Genomic DNA, 15032 nt, shown 5'->3' on the forward strand with positions numbered 1-15032 from the left:
GAGATTCTATACATTGACATTATGGCTGGTCATAAACCCCCCTCACCCTCCTTAAAAAAAAAAAAAAAAAAAAAAAAAAAAATTTTTTTTTTTTTTTTTTGCTGACTCGAGTATAAGCCGAGGGGGGCTTTTTCAACACAAAAACTGGGCTGAAAAATTCGGCTTATACTCGAGTATATACGGTAGTTAAAAACATGAAAACAAAAACACAAAACAATCGTAATATACATATATTAAAAACAAAATTCTATTCCATATAGACCATGATAAATATATCTTGTTCACATATAATCATATAATTATCTTGATATATAAATATGAAATTACCCAACACAGCAAAACTGAGATTTAAGAGATAACATACAGTGACACATTAGCAAACATTAGCTAACACAACAAAAACTGAGATTTGAGATATAGCGTACAGTGACACCTTAGCAAACTATGTAACACTTAGACATTTTTAAATCCTAATCTGGGTACAATAAAAAAAAAACCCTTCAGCAAAAGTCCAATTTCCTTATCGACTCTATCGTATTGAATATATCAATAGACAACCCTGGCACACCGACCAGACTAAAAAACTGAGATGTGCCTCGCGGGTTGCAGAGCGCCTCTGGAAGAAAAGCCACTCCCAGGAGGACTTCCTCAGGTACAAAGAGGCAGTTCTCACATTTAAGAACGCACTCACCGCTGCCAAGCAGGTCTACTTCACCACACTTATATCTGCACTCTCTCGCAACCCCAAACAGCTATTCACCACCTTCAACTCCCTCCTCCGTCCTCCCGCCCCCCCTCTGACATCACTTATCTCAGCTGACGACTTTGCCTCCTACTTTAAAACTAAAATTGAAACCATCAGAGACAGTCTCACCCTACACCCCCGACAACCCCTCTACCCAACTACTTGCTGCTCCCCATCCCTGACCTGTTTCTCCTCCATCACTGATGAAAAACTCTCCTCCCTAATCTCCAAATCCCACCTCACCTCCTGCGCGCTCGACCTGATTCAATCACACCTCATCCCCAAGCTCACTGAAGTTATCACTCCAGCCCTAATCCATCTCTTCAATCTATCCCTAACCAATGGATCCTTCCCCTCAGCCTTCAAACACGCCACTGTCACTCCTATACTTAAGAAACCGTCCCTCGACCCGTCCTCTCCTGCCAACTATCGTCCCATCTCACTGCTCCCGTACGCCTCAAAACTTCTCGAGCAACACGTCCACTCAGAACTCTCCTCCTATCTCTCGTCCAACCTGCTCTTTGACAGACTTCAGTCAGGCTTCAGACCCCGGCACTCCACTGAAACTGCCCTAACAAAAGTCACCAATGACCTGCTAACCGCCAAAGCCAAGCGCCATTACTCTGTCCTCCTCCTCCTCGACCTCTCCTCTGCCTTTGACACAGTTGACCACTCCCTCCTGCTAGAAATTCTCTCATCCCTTGGTATCTCAGACCTGGCCCATTCCTGGATCTCCTCATACCTCACTGACCGCACATTCAGCGTCTCCCACTCGCACACCACCTCCTCACCTCGCCCTCTCTGTAGGTGTCCCCCAAGGCTCCGTCCTAGGACCCCTCCTGTTCTCCATCTACACCCTTGGCCTGGGCCAACTCATAGAAACTCATGGTTTCCAGTACCATTGCTATGCCGATGACACCCAAATCTACATCTCTGGACCAGACATTACCTCCCTGCTGTCCGGAATTCCAGATTGTTTAGCAGCCGTAGCCTCCTTCCTCTCCTCCCGCTTTCTCAAACTCAACATGGAGAACACAGAGTTTATCATCTTCAGCCCATCCTGTATGGCCCCTCCTCCTGACCTATCTATCAAAGTTAATGGAACCACAATTACCCCTGTCCCATGGGCCCGATGCCTTGGGGTAACACTGGACTCCGACTTATCCTTCAAACCACATATTCAAACCCTCAACACCTCCTGTCGCCTCCAGCTCAAGAACATCCACCGAATTCGCTACTTCCTCACCCCTGAAACTACCAAGATGCTTGTCCAGGCCCTCATAATCTCCCGCTTAGATTATTGCAACACCCTTCTCCATGGACTCCCAGCAAACATCCTCGCCCCACTCCAGACCACCTTAAACTGTGCTGCTCGCTTAATCCACCTCCCCCCCCCGATCTTCATCAGCTGCTCCCCTCTGCCAGTCCCTCCACTGGCTACCTATAGCACAGCGAATTGAGTTCAAGCTACTAACGCTGACATACAAAGCCATCCACAACCTGTCCCCTCCATATATCTCTGACCTCATCTCCCGCTACCTGCCCACACGTAACCTCAGATCCTCCAACGACCTCCTACTCCGCTCTGCTCTCATCCGCTCCTCGGCCCTGAAGACTCCCCTATTCAGGAAGGCCTACAACCTCCAATAACACTATCACCGCACTGCCATCTGTACAGTCTCCCCCTCTCCTTCTGTCTCTACCCCCTTCCCCCATAGATTGTAAGCCCTCGCGGGCAGGGCCCTCTACCCCACTGTGCCAGTCAGTCACTGTTAGTATTATATCTACCTGTATATTCTGTGTATTGTATGTAACCCCCAAATGTAAAGCACCATGGGATTAATGGTGCTATATAAATAAACAATAATAATAATAATAATAATAATTAATATATCATAAGATGAAAATCCCACCTGAAGATGTTTCAAATGACTACCATGATGAATGTATATCCAACAAATCCCCTTACATATACTGACTCCTCCACGCATACTCACACTACAACTTCACACCGGCAAAATATCCCAACAGTTGAAAAATGCCCTAATCAAAGATGGCCGCTTTCTAAACCGAAAACGCGCATGTACAAGAATAGATCATGTGATCAGACTCCGCCCTTTCTATTGGATGAAACGTTTTCTTTGATGTTCTTGAGTGCGTCCCCGAAATGGAGACACACATCAAACACGACACATCCGCTTGTGCAAAGGTATGTTGAGAGTCCACGTGATGTTAATGTCCTCCCATTATTGGATGGAGCTGCCCGATGTTGAACAAGATTCAAAATCACTGTTAAGGTAAGTACAGAACGTGTGTAAGTTTTACATACAACAGAAAAACATGACATGATTGAAAAACAATGCAACACATTGGAAAGATTCTTATTATATTGTAACTCCATAGAACATGTATTCACAGAAACGGTATACTATATACCTGCTATGAAATATAAACACATTTCACACAATCCCAATCAAAAAATGTGTATAGAATTAGAGAACAGAATCTTCAATAAATATAAGACACGTCATTTCTGCTATTCATACCTAATGGGTATCGAGTCTCTAATTTCAGGATCCAATGGACTTCCCTGATTCTCAACATTCGTTCCCAATTGCCCCCCCCCCCCCTAATTGGGCGTTTCACCAACTCGATACCCCAAAATTCTAAACTAGACATGTCACTATTGTATTTTTCTTTAAAATGTCTAGACACCCCTGTATTTTTGAGGTTGTCTAGATTAGTAATACTACGTAGGTGTGTCTTCAGAGGTCTGATGGTACTACCAATGTATTGCATTTTGCATGTTTGACATTCAATCATATGTACAACATATTTGCTGTTGCAGTCAGTATGATCTTTTATTTTCTATGATTGATGTGATCTGATGTTAGAAAAATTCGATATTCTTGAAGTCCATTTACAAGTAGTACACCGCAAATGTCCACATTTAAAAGAACCCTCCATACTTAACCATGTTTTATTTTTGTTTTTATCAACCTCATTATCCACTAGGAGGCTGGGTGAGATATAATTTCCCAAAGTCTTACCTCTCTTAGAAATAAAACTACATCCCTTTTTAATTATTTCCCCCAAAATTGGGTCCTGATTGAGAATGGGTATGTTATTTTTAATGATCTGAGTTATATCATCATACTCTACACTATACCTGGTTGAAAAGTATACATCACTATTACTGTTTTTTTGTTTCTCTTTTTGTGGATCATAAAGTAACTCTTGTCTACTTCTGCGCATAGCGATATTATATGCTCTATTGATGGACCACTGCGGATAGTGTCTTTGTTTGAGTCTATTTCTAACAACTAGAGCTTCTTTTTCAAAAGCCTCCTGTGTTGAACAATTTCTTTTAACCCTTAAAAACTCCCCATATGTATGTGCTTAGAGTCTCCCTTGTGTTAACATCTGGTTTGTCTGTCATATTAAGTGGTATATTAAAATCACCTGTATTAGGGTGTGTTCAGACACTATATCAGGGGAGACTCTAAGCGGAAGTGATCAGACTTCGATAAAGGAACTAATCCGAAACGCGTCAGTCTGACGCCCATGCTCCTGTTTTGAGATGTGTGCTGTCGTAGATTTGATGTCTTTTTAACAATAAAGAAGAATTTTTCTCAATTTTCCACGAAACCTGGCTGGAATCAATTTCTCCTTGTGGATATTACATTACTTAGCCTGTACTGATACTGAGTTACATCCTGTTTTATACCCCAGAGCTACACTCACTATTCTGCTGGTGCAGTCACTGTGTACATACATTACATTACTTATCCTGTACTGATCCTGAGTTACATCCTGTATTATACTCCAGAGCTGCACTCACTATTCTGCTGGTACAGTGTATGTACTGTGTACATACATTACTTATCCTGTACTGATCCTGAGTTACAGCCTGTATTATACTCCAGAGCTGCACTCACTATTCTGCTGGTACAGTCACTGTGTACATACATTACATTACTTATCCTGTACTGATCCTGAGTTACATCCTGTATTATACTCCAGAGCTGTGCTCACTATTCTGCTGGTACAGTCACTGTGTACATACATTACATTACTTATCCTGTACTGATCCTGAGTTACAGCCTGTATTATACTCCAGAGCTGCACTCACTATTCTGCTGGTACAGTGTATGTACTGTGTACATACATTACTTATCCTGTACTGATCCTGAGTTACATCCTGTATTATACTCCAGAGCTGCACTCACTATTCTGCTGGTACAGTCACTGTGTACATACATTACATTACTTATCCTGTACTGATCCTGAGTTACATCCTGTATTATACTCCAGAGCTGTGCTCACTATTCTGCTGGTACAGTCACTGTGTACATATATTACATTACTTATCCTGTACTGATCCTGAGTTACATCCTGTATTATACTCCAGAGCTGCGCTCACTATTCTGCTGGTACAGTCACTGTGTACATATATTACATTACTTATCCTGTACTGATCCTGAGTTACATCCTGTATTATACTCCAGAGCTGCACTCACTATTCTGCTGGTACAGTGTATGTACTGTGTACATACATTACTGATCCTGAGTTACATCCTGTATTATACTCCAGAGCTGCGCTCACTATTCTGCTGGTACAGTCACTGTGTACATATATTACATTACTTATCCTGTACTGATCCTGAGTTACATCCTGTATTATACTCCAGAGCTGCGCTCACTATTCTGCTGGTACAGTCACTTTGTACATACATTACATTACTTATCCTGTACTGATCCTGAGTTACATCCTGTATTATACTCCAGAGCTGCGCTCACTATTCTGCTGGTGCAGTCACTGTGTACATACATTACATTACTTATCCTGTACTGATCCTGAGTTACATCCTGTATTATACTCCAGAGCTGCACTCACTATTCTGCTGGTACAGTCACTGTGTACGTACATTACATTACTTATCCTGTACTGATCCTGAGTTACATCCTGTATTATACTCCAGAGCTGCGCTCACTATTCTGCTGGTACAGTCACTGTGTACATACATTACATTACTTTTCCTGAATTACATCCTGTATTATACTCCAGAGCTGCACTCACTATTCTGCTGATGCAGTCACTGTGTACATACATTACATTACTTATCCTGTACTGATCCTGAGTTACATCCTGTATTATACTCCAGAGCTGCGCTCACTATTCTGCTGGTGCAGTCACTGTGTACATACATTACATTACTTATCCTGTACTGATCCTGAGTTACATCCTGTATTATACTCCAGAGCTGCACTCACTATTCTGCTGGTACAGTCACTGTGTACGTACATTACATTACTTATCCTGTACTGATCCTGAGTTACATCCTGTATTATACTCCAGAGCTGCGCTCACTATTCTGCTGGTACAGTCATTGTGTACATACATTACATTACTTATCCTGTACTGATCCTGAGTTACATCCTGTATTATACTCCAGAGCTGCACTCACTATTCTGCTGGTACAGTCACTGTGTACGTACATTACATTACTTGTCCTGTACAAATCCTATAGGGAACAGGGAGTCAGACTTGGTAATATATTTAAGGATACTGATAACCTACTCCGTATCTGGTGGGGATCCGACGTGTGGACCCCGCACTGATAAGCTGACCTGGGTGCCAGAATCTAACCCTGTGAATCCACGTTGTTGTTTCCTAGGCCGATAAAACACAGAGGTGTCCTATTTATATTGAACAGCAGTCTTTATAACCCTGGTGCTAGCAGAAGACCCATCTGATTTATGAAGAGACATGGCGGTGCGCCTGTGCTGGAATCTAGATTTTGGTGTTCATTTACACTAGTCAGCCCGGGTAAATGATATGAAATATACCGCAACCCCTACGCTGCTCATGAAGGTGGAATGAGAGGCATAGACATGTTAGTTGTGGCAATCATTGCATTGCCCATTGTATAATACATATCACACATATAGGGTCAGGGGATGATCATACACATTAAGGGAGAGTGTGTGCCTACATAGGCGTACGGAGACTTACAAGTCATTCCTGCTCCGCTAGGGATTCTGGGTAAAAAAATATGCAAATCTATTCTCCAGGATGTAATTAGGAGAACAGTGCTTCTGTATGCTGCCCTCTAGGGGCAGCCCCCTTAACATCATGCATGACTCAGCTAATAAGCCTACTGACATGATGCGGGGTTTATTGGCAAACTAGTATTTCTATTCCAAAAGGAACAGATTCCCAGCTATGGACAGCGCTTTTTCGGCCTTTTGGGACTCCTCAGCATAGTGCAGGGATACGAGTTTGGCAGAGTGAGAGACATAGACGAGGGTCAGGGGATAATCGTACACATTAAGGAGAGCGTGTGTGCCCTCTGCATGCTGCCCTCTAGGGGCAGCTCCCTTAATATCATGCATGTCTCAGTTAATACAGAGTGCACTGTTCTCCTAATTACATCCTGGAGAATAGATCTGCATATTTTTTACCCAGAATCCCTAGCGGAGCAGGAATGACTTGTAAGTCTCCGTACGCCTATGTAGGCACACACTCTCCCTAATGTGTACGATTATACAGAGTTAACACAGAGAGATAACAGACCTGGCTGAGATAAGCTACTGCAAGAGCAGTGTAATATAGTATGTGAATATAAATTCATAACAGTTGTGAAGCCATGTAATTTACCGGGGTAAAAAGTAGCCTATGTTTTAATTGAGGTTACAAACTATCTATGTTCCAAATTCGTTCAAATCCATTCAGCCGTTTTTGCGTGACTGAGGAACAAACAGCCAAACTTTCACTTTATAGTAATATTAATTAATTAATTTATAAAAATATAAATAAATTATAAATAAATATAAATTATAATTATAATATAATAATAAGTTAAAGGGGTATTCCCACATCGCATACTCACCAGTCTTCGTTGTTGTAATTTCTTCTGTCTTCCGGCTTTGTTGCGTCATTGGTGGGCGGGGTCACATATGCAAAGCCAAGCGGCGGAATAGCAGCATTGCTCCTGCCGCTGCTGGCTTCATGCAGGGCAGAAGCATAGCGATGTTGCAGGCATCTGTGCTAACCGTCCCCGGGATCTGCCTCTCTATTACAGCGGATGCCGGATTTGTATTGGCGGCCCCTTCCCCCCCAAAGGGTAAACTACCCCCCTCCCCCTCCAGGCTCGCTCCCGTGCACTTAGCCCCTCCTCCCTCCCCCCTGAGAGCAGGCAGATACATCACTTGACTTATGACCAGATAAGTCAAGGGATGTGTCCCAAAAAAAATGAATAAAGTAAGATAGTGGACAAACAAAGCAGTTTTGCTGAAGCAGTGTATTTAGGAAAAGTCTTACATTCACATTATCAAGCAGTATAGATAGTGTTGTGATGGGACAACCCCTTTAAGTAGGAGTAGGATAGGATTTGCAATGACTACAGGGCAGAGACACACTTGGCCTTCCTCACCTGTAGTACTGACACTGTGACCATGCTGTAACTATACACACTCTACATATGTAATTCCAATGGGGGTTTTAAGAGAATGAGAAGAAAGACATTCCTGACAACTAGAGATCGGTGAGTACTATTCGAAACAGCCATTTCGAATAGCACGCACCCATAGGAATGAATGGACGTAGGGGATTAAGCTGCAGGACGCCGGCAAAGTCTTCGTGCCGCTTCCATTCATTCCTATGGGTGCGTGCTATTCGAAATGGCTGTTTCAAATAGTACTCGCTCATCTCTACTGACAACTAGTGGTTACGACCTCCACTTTACTACCTGTACAGAAAGAAAAAAAAAAGGCTGCATCGTAAACAATGTTTTATAATGTATTGTTACTCCCTTTACAATGAAGATGTTTGATGTAATTTAGTGCATTGAACGTGGTATTTCACGTGGTTTATTAGTATTCGTTTACATTGACATCACCCTGTGAAATAATCTGCAGAAAAGTCTAAACCTATTAATGTATCCTACGAGTATCTGTTGTTTGACATCATTTAAAAAAAAAGCTTTTGAACACTGCTTAGTAGCATGTGTATCCTGCATGTGTCACTGTGTACATACATGACATTACTTATCCTGTACTGATCCTGAGTTACATCCTGTATTATACTCCAGAGCTGCATTCACTATTCTGCTGGTGCAGTCACTGTGTACATACATTACATTACTTATCCTGTATTATACTCCAGAGCTGCGCTCACTATTCTGCTGGTACAGTCACTATGTACATACATTACATTACTTATCCTGTACTGATCCTGAGTTACATCCTGTATTATACTCCAGAGCTGCGCTCACTATTCTGCTGGTACAGTCACTGTGTACATACATTACATTACTTATCCTGTACTGATCCTGAGTTACATCCTGTATTCTACTCCAGAGCTGCACTCATTATTCTGCTGGTACAGTCACTGTGTACATACATTACATTACTTATATGCTCTGTGTGTCCTCGTCACAGTTATTATATATAGCTCTCTTGCTGTGTACCTTTTGTCACTTTGCCATCTTTGTGTATCCTGTAGTGTACAGAAGTGATGGAGAACTCCTCCGTGGCCTCGGCCTCCTCTGAAGCTGGCAGTAGTCGTTCTCAGGAGATTGAAGAATTGGAAAGGTTTATCGATAGTTATGTTCTGGAGTATCAGGTGCAGGGGCTGCTGACTGACAAGACTGAAGGCGATGGAGAAAGCGACAAAACCCCATCAAATATTTCCCAGGTGAGCTCTTATAGCTTTCCATTTGTGGTGATGGAGCTGGCTGACTCCAGGCTTGGTGGGACTTCTCCATTTGCTTCTTAGACTTCCTATTAGATTGCTTGTAGGTGATACCAGGTCTTATTGTGTAGAGACAGTTATGGAGAGCTGACCCCAAATGGGATTAGTTTTAGAGGTTGGCATCAGGCATAAGTCAGAGCTCCGGTGCCGGCCTTTGCTTTACGATGACATTAAAGGGGTGCTGCAGCCATAACAGAGTGTGAAGGATCCACGCACATGACTGATCTGTGCTCCATTCAGGCTCTCCCTTGCTCCTGTCATGTGCCTAGGACAGTCAAGTGTTACCTGTACAAGCCAATGGGATGGTATTATATGTGATTAGACATGACGGTAAGTTCGGGCATCTCCTCCTTGTCTTGTGTCTAGCTGTAAGACAACTGGCTGCAGCAGGAGCCTCCCCCCCTCCTCTGTAAATTTCAAGTTTTGGCCTCCCAGCAGCCAATGATGGAGCAATGTGTTCTCTATACAGCCCCCCTCCTTCCTCAATGTACTATTGGCCATGGCACTGTACCGCCACCATCATACGACACTGCAGAATATTCTTAAGGGTGATGGTACTTGGCCAAGAGCCAAGTGTGTGTTGTTGGTTGTAAACAATGTCTTCACGTTCTTGTAAACCTTCAATGACTAGTCCTTGTCCTGTAAGTAGATGGAAGAGATAATGCTTAGTCCTTCAAGAAAACAGCTGACAACACCCAGATCTGTAGAAGAGTCTCCCCCTCCACCCTCGGCTCGTACATGGTATTGATCTATTGATCCGGGGGATCATGTCCAAGCCGTGAGCGTCTCTGCAGATATCCCCTCTGAGAATAGAGCAGATCTGATGTATAGGGTAATCCAGAATAGTAGAATTGGCGCACTTTTGCAATTTTTTTTATTGCCCCAATACATAATTTTTTATTTATTTTTTTTTAAATTTGTTTTTACATGGTTACAGACTACAATCGGACCCTCTGTCGTCTGATCCTGCAGACCTGTCTCTTCATTCACTCCACCTACTCTTCCTGATGACCTACGAAGACGAGGGAGAGGAGTGACCAATATAAGACTGCACGGTCAGACTGCACAGGGCCGCGGAGACCATAAATAGGAGTCATATGTTTTTAGCTGATGTTTGTGTTCCGATGTTGATCCCGTGACCTTTATGCATCATGGATGACCTGTATGTATCGGGTATTGCTCCGATATCGCTGATCATGTGACCTGAATATATTTTTATTATTATTATGCAGTGGACAGTGGAATGTAATGAACAATTGGATGTAAACCGAACGTCGCCAAAAAAGAAATCCCCTACCCACAACCAGGTAACAATGAGAACTTTGCATCACTATATGTATTTATATATATTCAGAGTCTCCGCCGCAAAAATCAGCAGAGGGAAAAGTCTGTCTTTTCTCTCCAACAGTTTCAGTATGAAAATGATGGACACCAGGCAGACCCCCAGTATAGTCAGTGGGGTCCATGTAACCCCTGTTTTAGCGGTCTGCCTCTGCATTGTTCTGGTCCACTGGCGGACCCGAGCGACGGAGAACCCAGTGCTGGTGTGAACCTGGTCTTAACTATACTCGAGTATAAGCCGAACTTTTCAGCACAGTTTTTGTGCTGAAAAAAGCCCCCCTCGGCTTATACTTGAGTCAAGCAAAAAAAAAAAATTTTTTTTGGGAGGGGGGTCTATGACCAGCCGCAATAGTAATGTATAGAATCTCCCATAAGATAGTACAAAAAAAAAAAAAAAAAAAAAAGCTTTAAAAAAATATAATAAAAAAAAAATAAAGTAAATAAAAGTTGTAAATCCCTCCTTTCCCTAGAATACATATAAAAGTAGAAAATGACTGTGACACACAAACACATTAGGTATCCCTGTGTCTACTGAATATAGGGGATCTGCATTGCTCCTGTTCTGTCTGAAGGGGTTAATAGGAGCACTACAGATCCCCTATATACAGCCAGGCTGAATTCCAAGTGGGAGAAAAAAACACAGTCCTCAAGCTCAGGGAAGGGGCAGACAGACAACCAAAACACCCCCTCCCCTTCCCCAGCAACTACTGCACCCAAAAACTCCGACCATTTGAATTTTTGAAGTTTTCCAGTAGCTGCTGCATTTCCCCCCCTCGGCTTATACTCGAGTCAATAAGTTTTCCCAATTTTTTGTGGTAAAATTAGGGGCCTCGGCTTATACTCAGGTCGGCTTATACTCGAGTATATACGGTAGCTGGATTCTGAGTATATGAAGTTTTCCAGGAATGTCAGAGATGGGGTGTCCATGTCTCACCTTATATCTTATCTGCTGGTCAATACAATAAAGTGAGGTCAAGGAGTGCGCCATATTGTGCCCTGGTCATTTACTTACAGATAAGGGGTTTAACTGAGAAGTAAAGTGAAGTCTTCATGGTAATGTTTGTACAGTGGGAGACAATGGTCAAGGATCTCCTGCTCCTGCCCTCTACTAACTATGTCTTTAAGATGGTGGACAAGCAGGATAAGGCTAAGTTTACTCGTGGGGGCGGATTTTGGCACCAAGACTGAGGTGGGGAGCCGCGTCATTCTCGGGTCAAAACCCGCCTGCCACGACTGTCACGGTCACGGCTTCCCCCTCTGGAGTCAGCTCAAATGAATGGGCCGACTCTGGAGGTAGCTACCACCAGGCGGTATCCTCCCGAAGAAAGGGCAGCTCGCTTCTCCATAGACCACCATGCGGCATTCCGTCATGGCACAGAGGGGGCCGATTATGGCGCGTAATTCACATCATTAACTGCACCCTCTATTGCCATCTATGGGACTTGCAATCAAATGATTGCAGGTTCAAGCCACCTAGGGGGAAAGGGCAATAAAATAGTAAAAAAAAAAAAAAAGCTTTAAAAAAATAAAATAAATAAAACTTCTAAATCCCTCCTTTCCCTAGAATACATTTAAAAGTAGAATATTACTGTGAAACACATACACATTAGGAATCCCTGTGTCCGAAAATGCCCGGTCTACTGATATTTTTCAAAATGGCGTGTTTTTTTTTTCTCACCATTTTGCCTCTGATTTAAATAAAAGGTGATCTAAGCAATAGACATTCCCCAAAATGGTAGAACTAAAAAGTACATCTGGCCCCGCAAAAAAAACAAAAAAAAAACACTCTCTGCGTCCCCGTACAGCAGCAGAATCACCTGTCAATGTGGCCTTGCAGCTGTTGCAAAACTGCAACTCCCATATATTAAATATTTTACCATTTTTTTGCTTCAAAATTTTTTTTCCCCTATTTTCCTCCTCTAAAACCTAGGTGCGTCTTATAGTGTGAAAAATACGGTACTTTCTGAGCGGCTGTTCACTCACCTATATACATTAATAGGGGACTATTCAGTATTTGCTGACTAGAGGAGGATCCTCTATGTATCCTATGTATCTGGAAGGATCCCGTCTAAACGTAGGATCTACTGGAGACTAAATATCATTGTGGCCACCATCTTCCCTGGCACATGCAAAAACGCGTGTTTTTTTTTTTTTTTTTTTTTTAATTTGTCTAATCACTGATGACTGCATTTTTTTTTGCATATTTACCGATGGCGAAGTATAATTCTACGGTAGCTTATGTCAGGCTTCTACATTGGAGGATAGGTTCCAGTCAATGTGAACAGAATCTAATTGATGCATTGTAGCCGAACATCAGAGCAGGAGAGAGTTGTACATCTATATACCCGTACAATTATGATGGCTGTCTGCCAAAGGCTTGCTCAGCGACAGCTATTCCTACCAGCTCCCCCAAGTACATGCACACTCGGCTTCCTTTTTGTACAGCTCTGTAGGTGACTGTACATTAGAAGACAGTGAACCTAAACCACAGAATCAGTAGGAATGGCAGAGCGTCTAATGCAGGGGTGGGCAATTAATTCTCCCATGGGGCCGCATGAGAAATTGAAACTGTTCTAGAGGGCTATGCGCGCAGCGACACATTTAGCTCCACCCACTTCTATGCTTACTCCGCCCATTCTCAATCATTTTTCCATGTGCCCCCACAAAGTATAATCCTCCTACAGTCACCCTAACATTATATACCCCCACATTATAACAGTCCCCTCCAAATGTCCCACAGTATTAAGTCCCTCTCCTGGTGCCCCAGTTTAAACTAAAAGAAACTAGAGGGGACATTAAACAGTGGGGATATTTGGAGGGGGACATTAAACTGGGGGCAAATATAGGCAGACGTCCCCCTCCAGCTATCTCCCATGGTTTAATGTGTTCCTCCAGCTGCCCCAGTTTAATGTCCCCCTCCATCTGTCCCCCAGTTTAATGTTCCCCTTCATCTGTCCCCCAGTTTAATGTTCCCCTCCATCTGCCCCCCTAGATTAATGTTCCCCTCCATCTGCCCCCCTAGATTAATGTTCCCCTCCATCTGCCCCCAGTTTAATGTTCCCCTCCATCTGCCTTCATTTTAACTGCCCCCTACATCTTCATTGTCTGCAGCTTGCTCTTTCTGTGTAACAGCTACCACACTGTCCTGTGTGGCTCCGCCCACTGAGTCAGCCTATCCTAGTGAGCTAAAGGACCTGTGATGACGTCATCACAGGTCCTTCAGCAGACTTCCCATTTAGTATCTACTTTTATCCCACAAGCTATGCGGGCCAGACAGAACCAGGTAGAGGGCCGGATGTGGCCCGCGGGCCGTACATTGCCCAGGTCTGGTCTAATGTGTATGAGGATGTCACAGGAAAGAATTGGATTTCAGAAGTGTCTGGCAGTGACTTAACCCCCCGCCGAGTACACATGCATGCTTTGCTGAGCAGAGTGTATATGTGGTTTGAAGGATTGGGAGGGATAGCTATTGGTGCACATGTATTTTGAAGCCTGGTGAAATAGCCATTGGCTGAATGAGGCTGTCCGCTTCCTTGTGCGTCTCTGCAGACATTACAACTTTCTCCGTTCCCCTTAGCTCCTCCATGGAGTAATCCTAGCAATCTTCATTTCCCCAGTAGGGGGCTCTGCTCCATCCTGTAATTAGATATTAATTAAATGTCAGCGTCTTGATTAAATAAGTGAAGGAATTATACAAGCAGTCCCTCACCGACTGTAGAGAAAACCTCAAGACCCGCTTCTACGAAGATTGTACAGGAATCTTCTTGCAGAGGTGTCAGGGGAGCCGTGAAGGATTATTCCATTAATCGAGGAAGGTGTAAGAAATGAGTTTTCATTTTTTTCCCATTTATTTTAGCCATTTTTCATTCCTTTAATTTGGCGTATGCCGGTATTGCCCTGAAAGTTCATTTACGGTCCCTAGACATTTAAAGTCGCACACTTGTTTGGCTGGTGGCTATCCCTTCGAGGTGCCTCCATATACATGCACACTTAGCTTGCTTGTACTTTAAGAGGGGAGAAGGTATAAGGTGCTGCCAGGGGTGTCAGGCAGTAAGTGATCTCCTGCAGGTTTGGGCCATGCCTGTCTTCGAGAGAGTCCCATTCACAGTAGATGGCCGGACAACCCTACCGAAATTGTCAGGTTGACCAACATTTGCTTATGATGACTGGATACCTTTACAAGCAACCTCT

The 15032-nt window shown here is 43.3% G+C and overlaps 1 protein-coding gene across 1 annotated transcript in view; it reads left to right on the forward strand.

The window, feature by feature from the left end:
• The window catches only part of CTIF (cap binding complex dependent translation initiation factor), a 145485-nt gene that overhangs the window by 22787 nt on the left and 107666 nt on the right, over positions 1-15032 (forward strand). The window contains exons 3-4 of the mRNA XM_075269003.1: positions 9252-9443; positions 10733-10807. Coding sequence (XP_075125104.1) covers positions 9264-9443; positions 10733-10807 — 255 coding nt within the window. The 5' untranslated portion in view covers positions 9252-9263. The remainder of the gene's footprint in view (positions 1-9251; positions 9444-10732; positions 10808-15032) is intronic.

The sequence above is a fragment of the Leptodactylus fuscus genome, chromosome 1 (genome assembly GCF_031893055.1).
Source record: "Leptodactylus fuscus isolate aLepFus1 chromosome 1, aLepFus1.hap2, whole genome shotgun sequence".
Taxonomy (NCBI): domain Eukaryota; kingdom Metazoa; phylum Chordata; class Amphibia; order Anura; family Leptodactylidae; genus Leptodactylus; species Leptodactylus fuscus.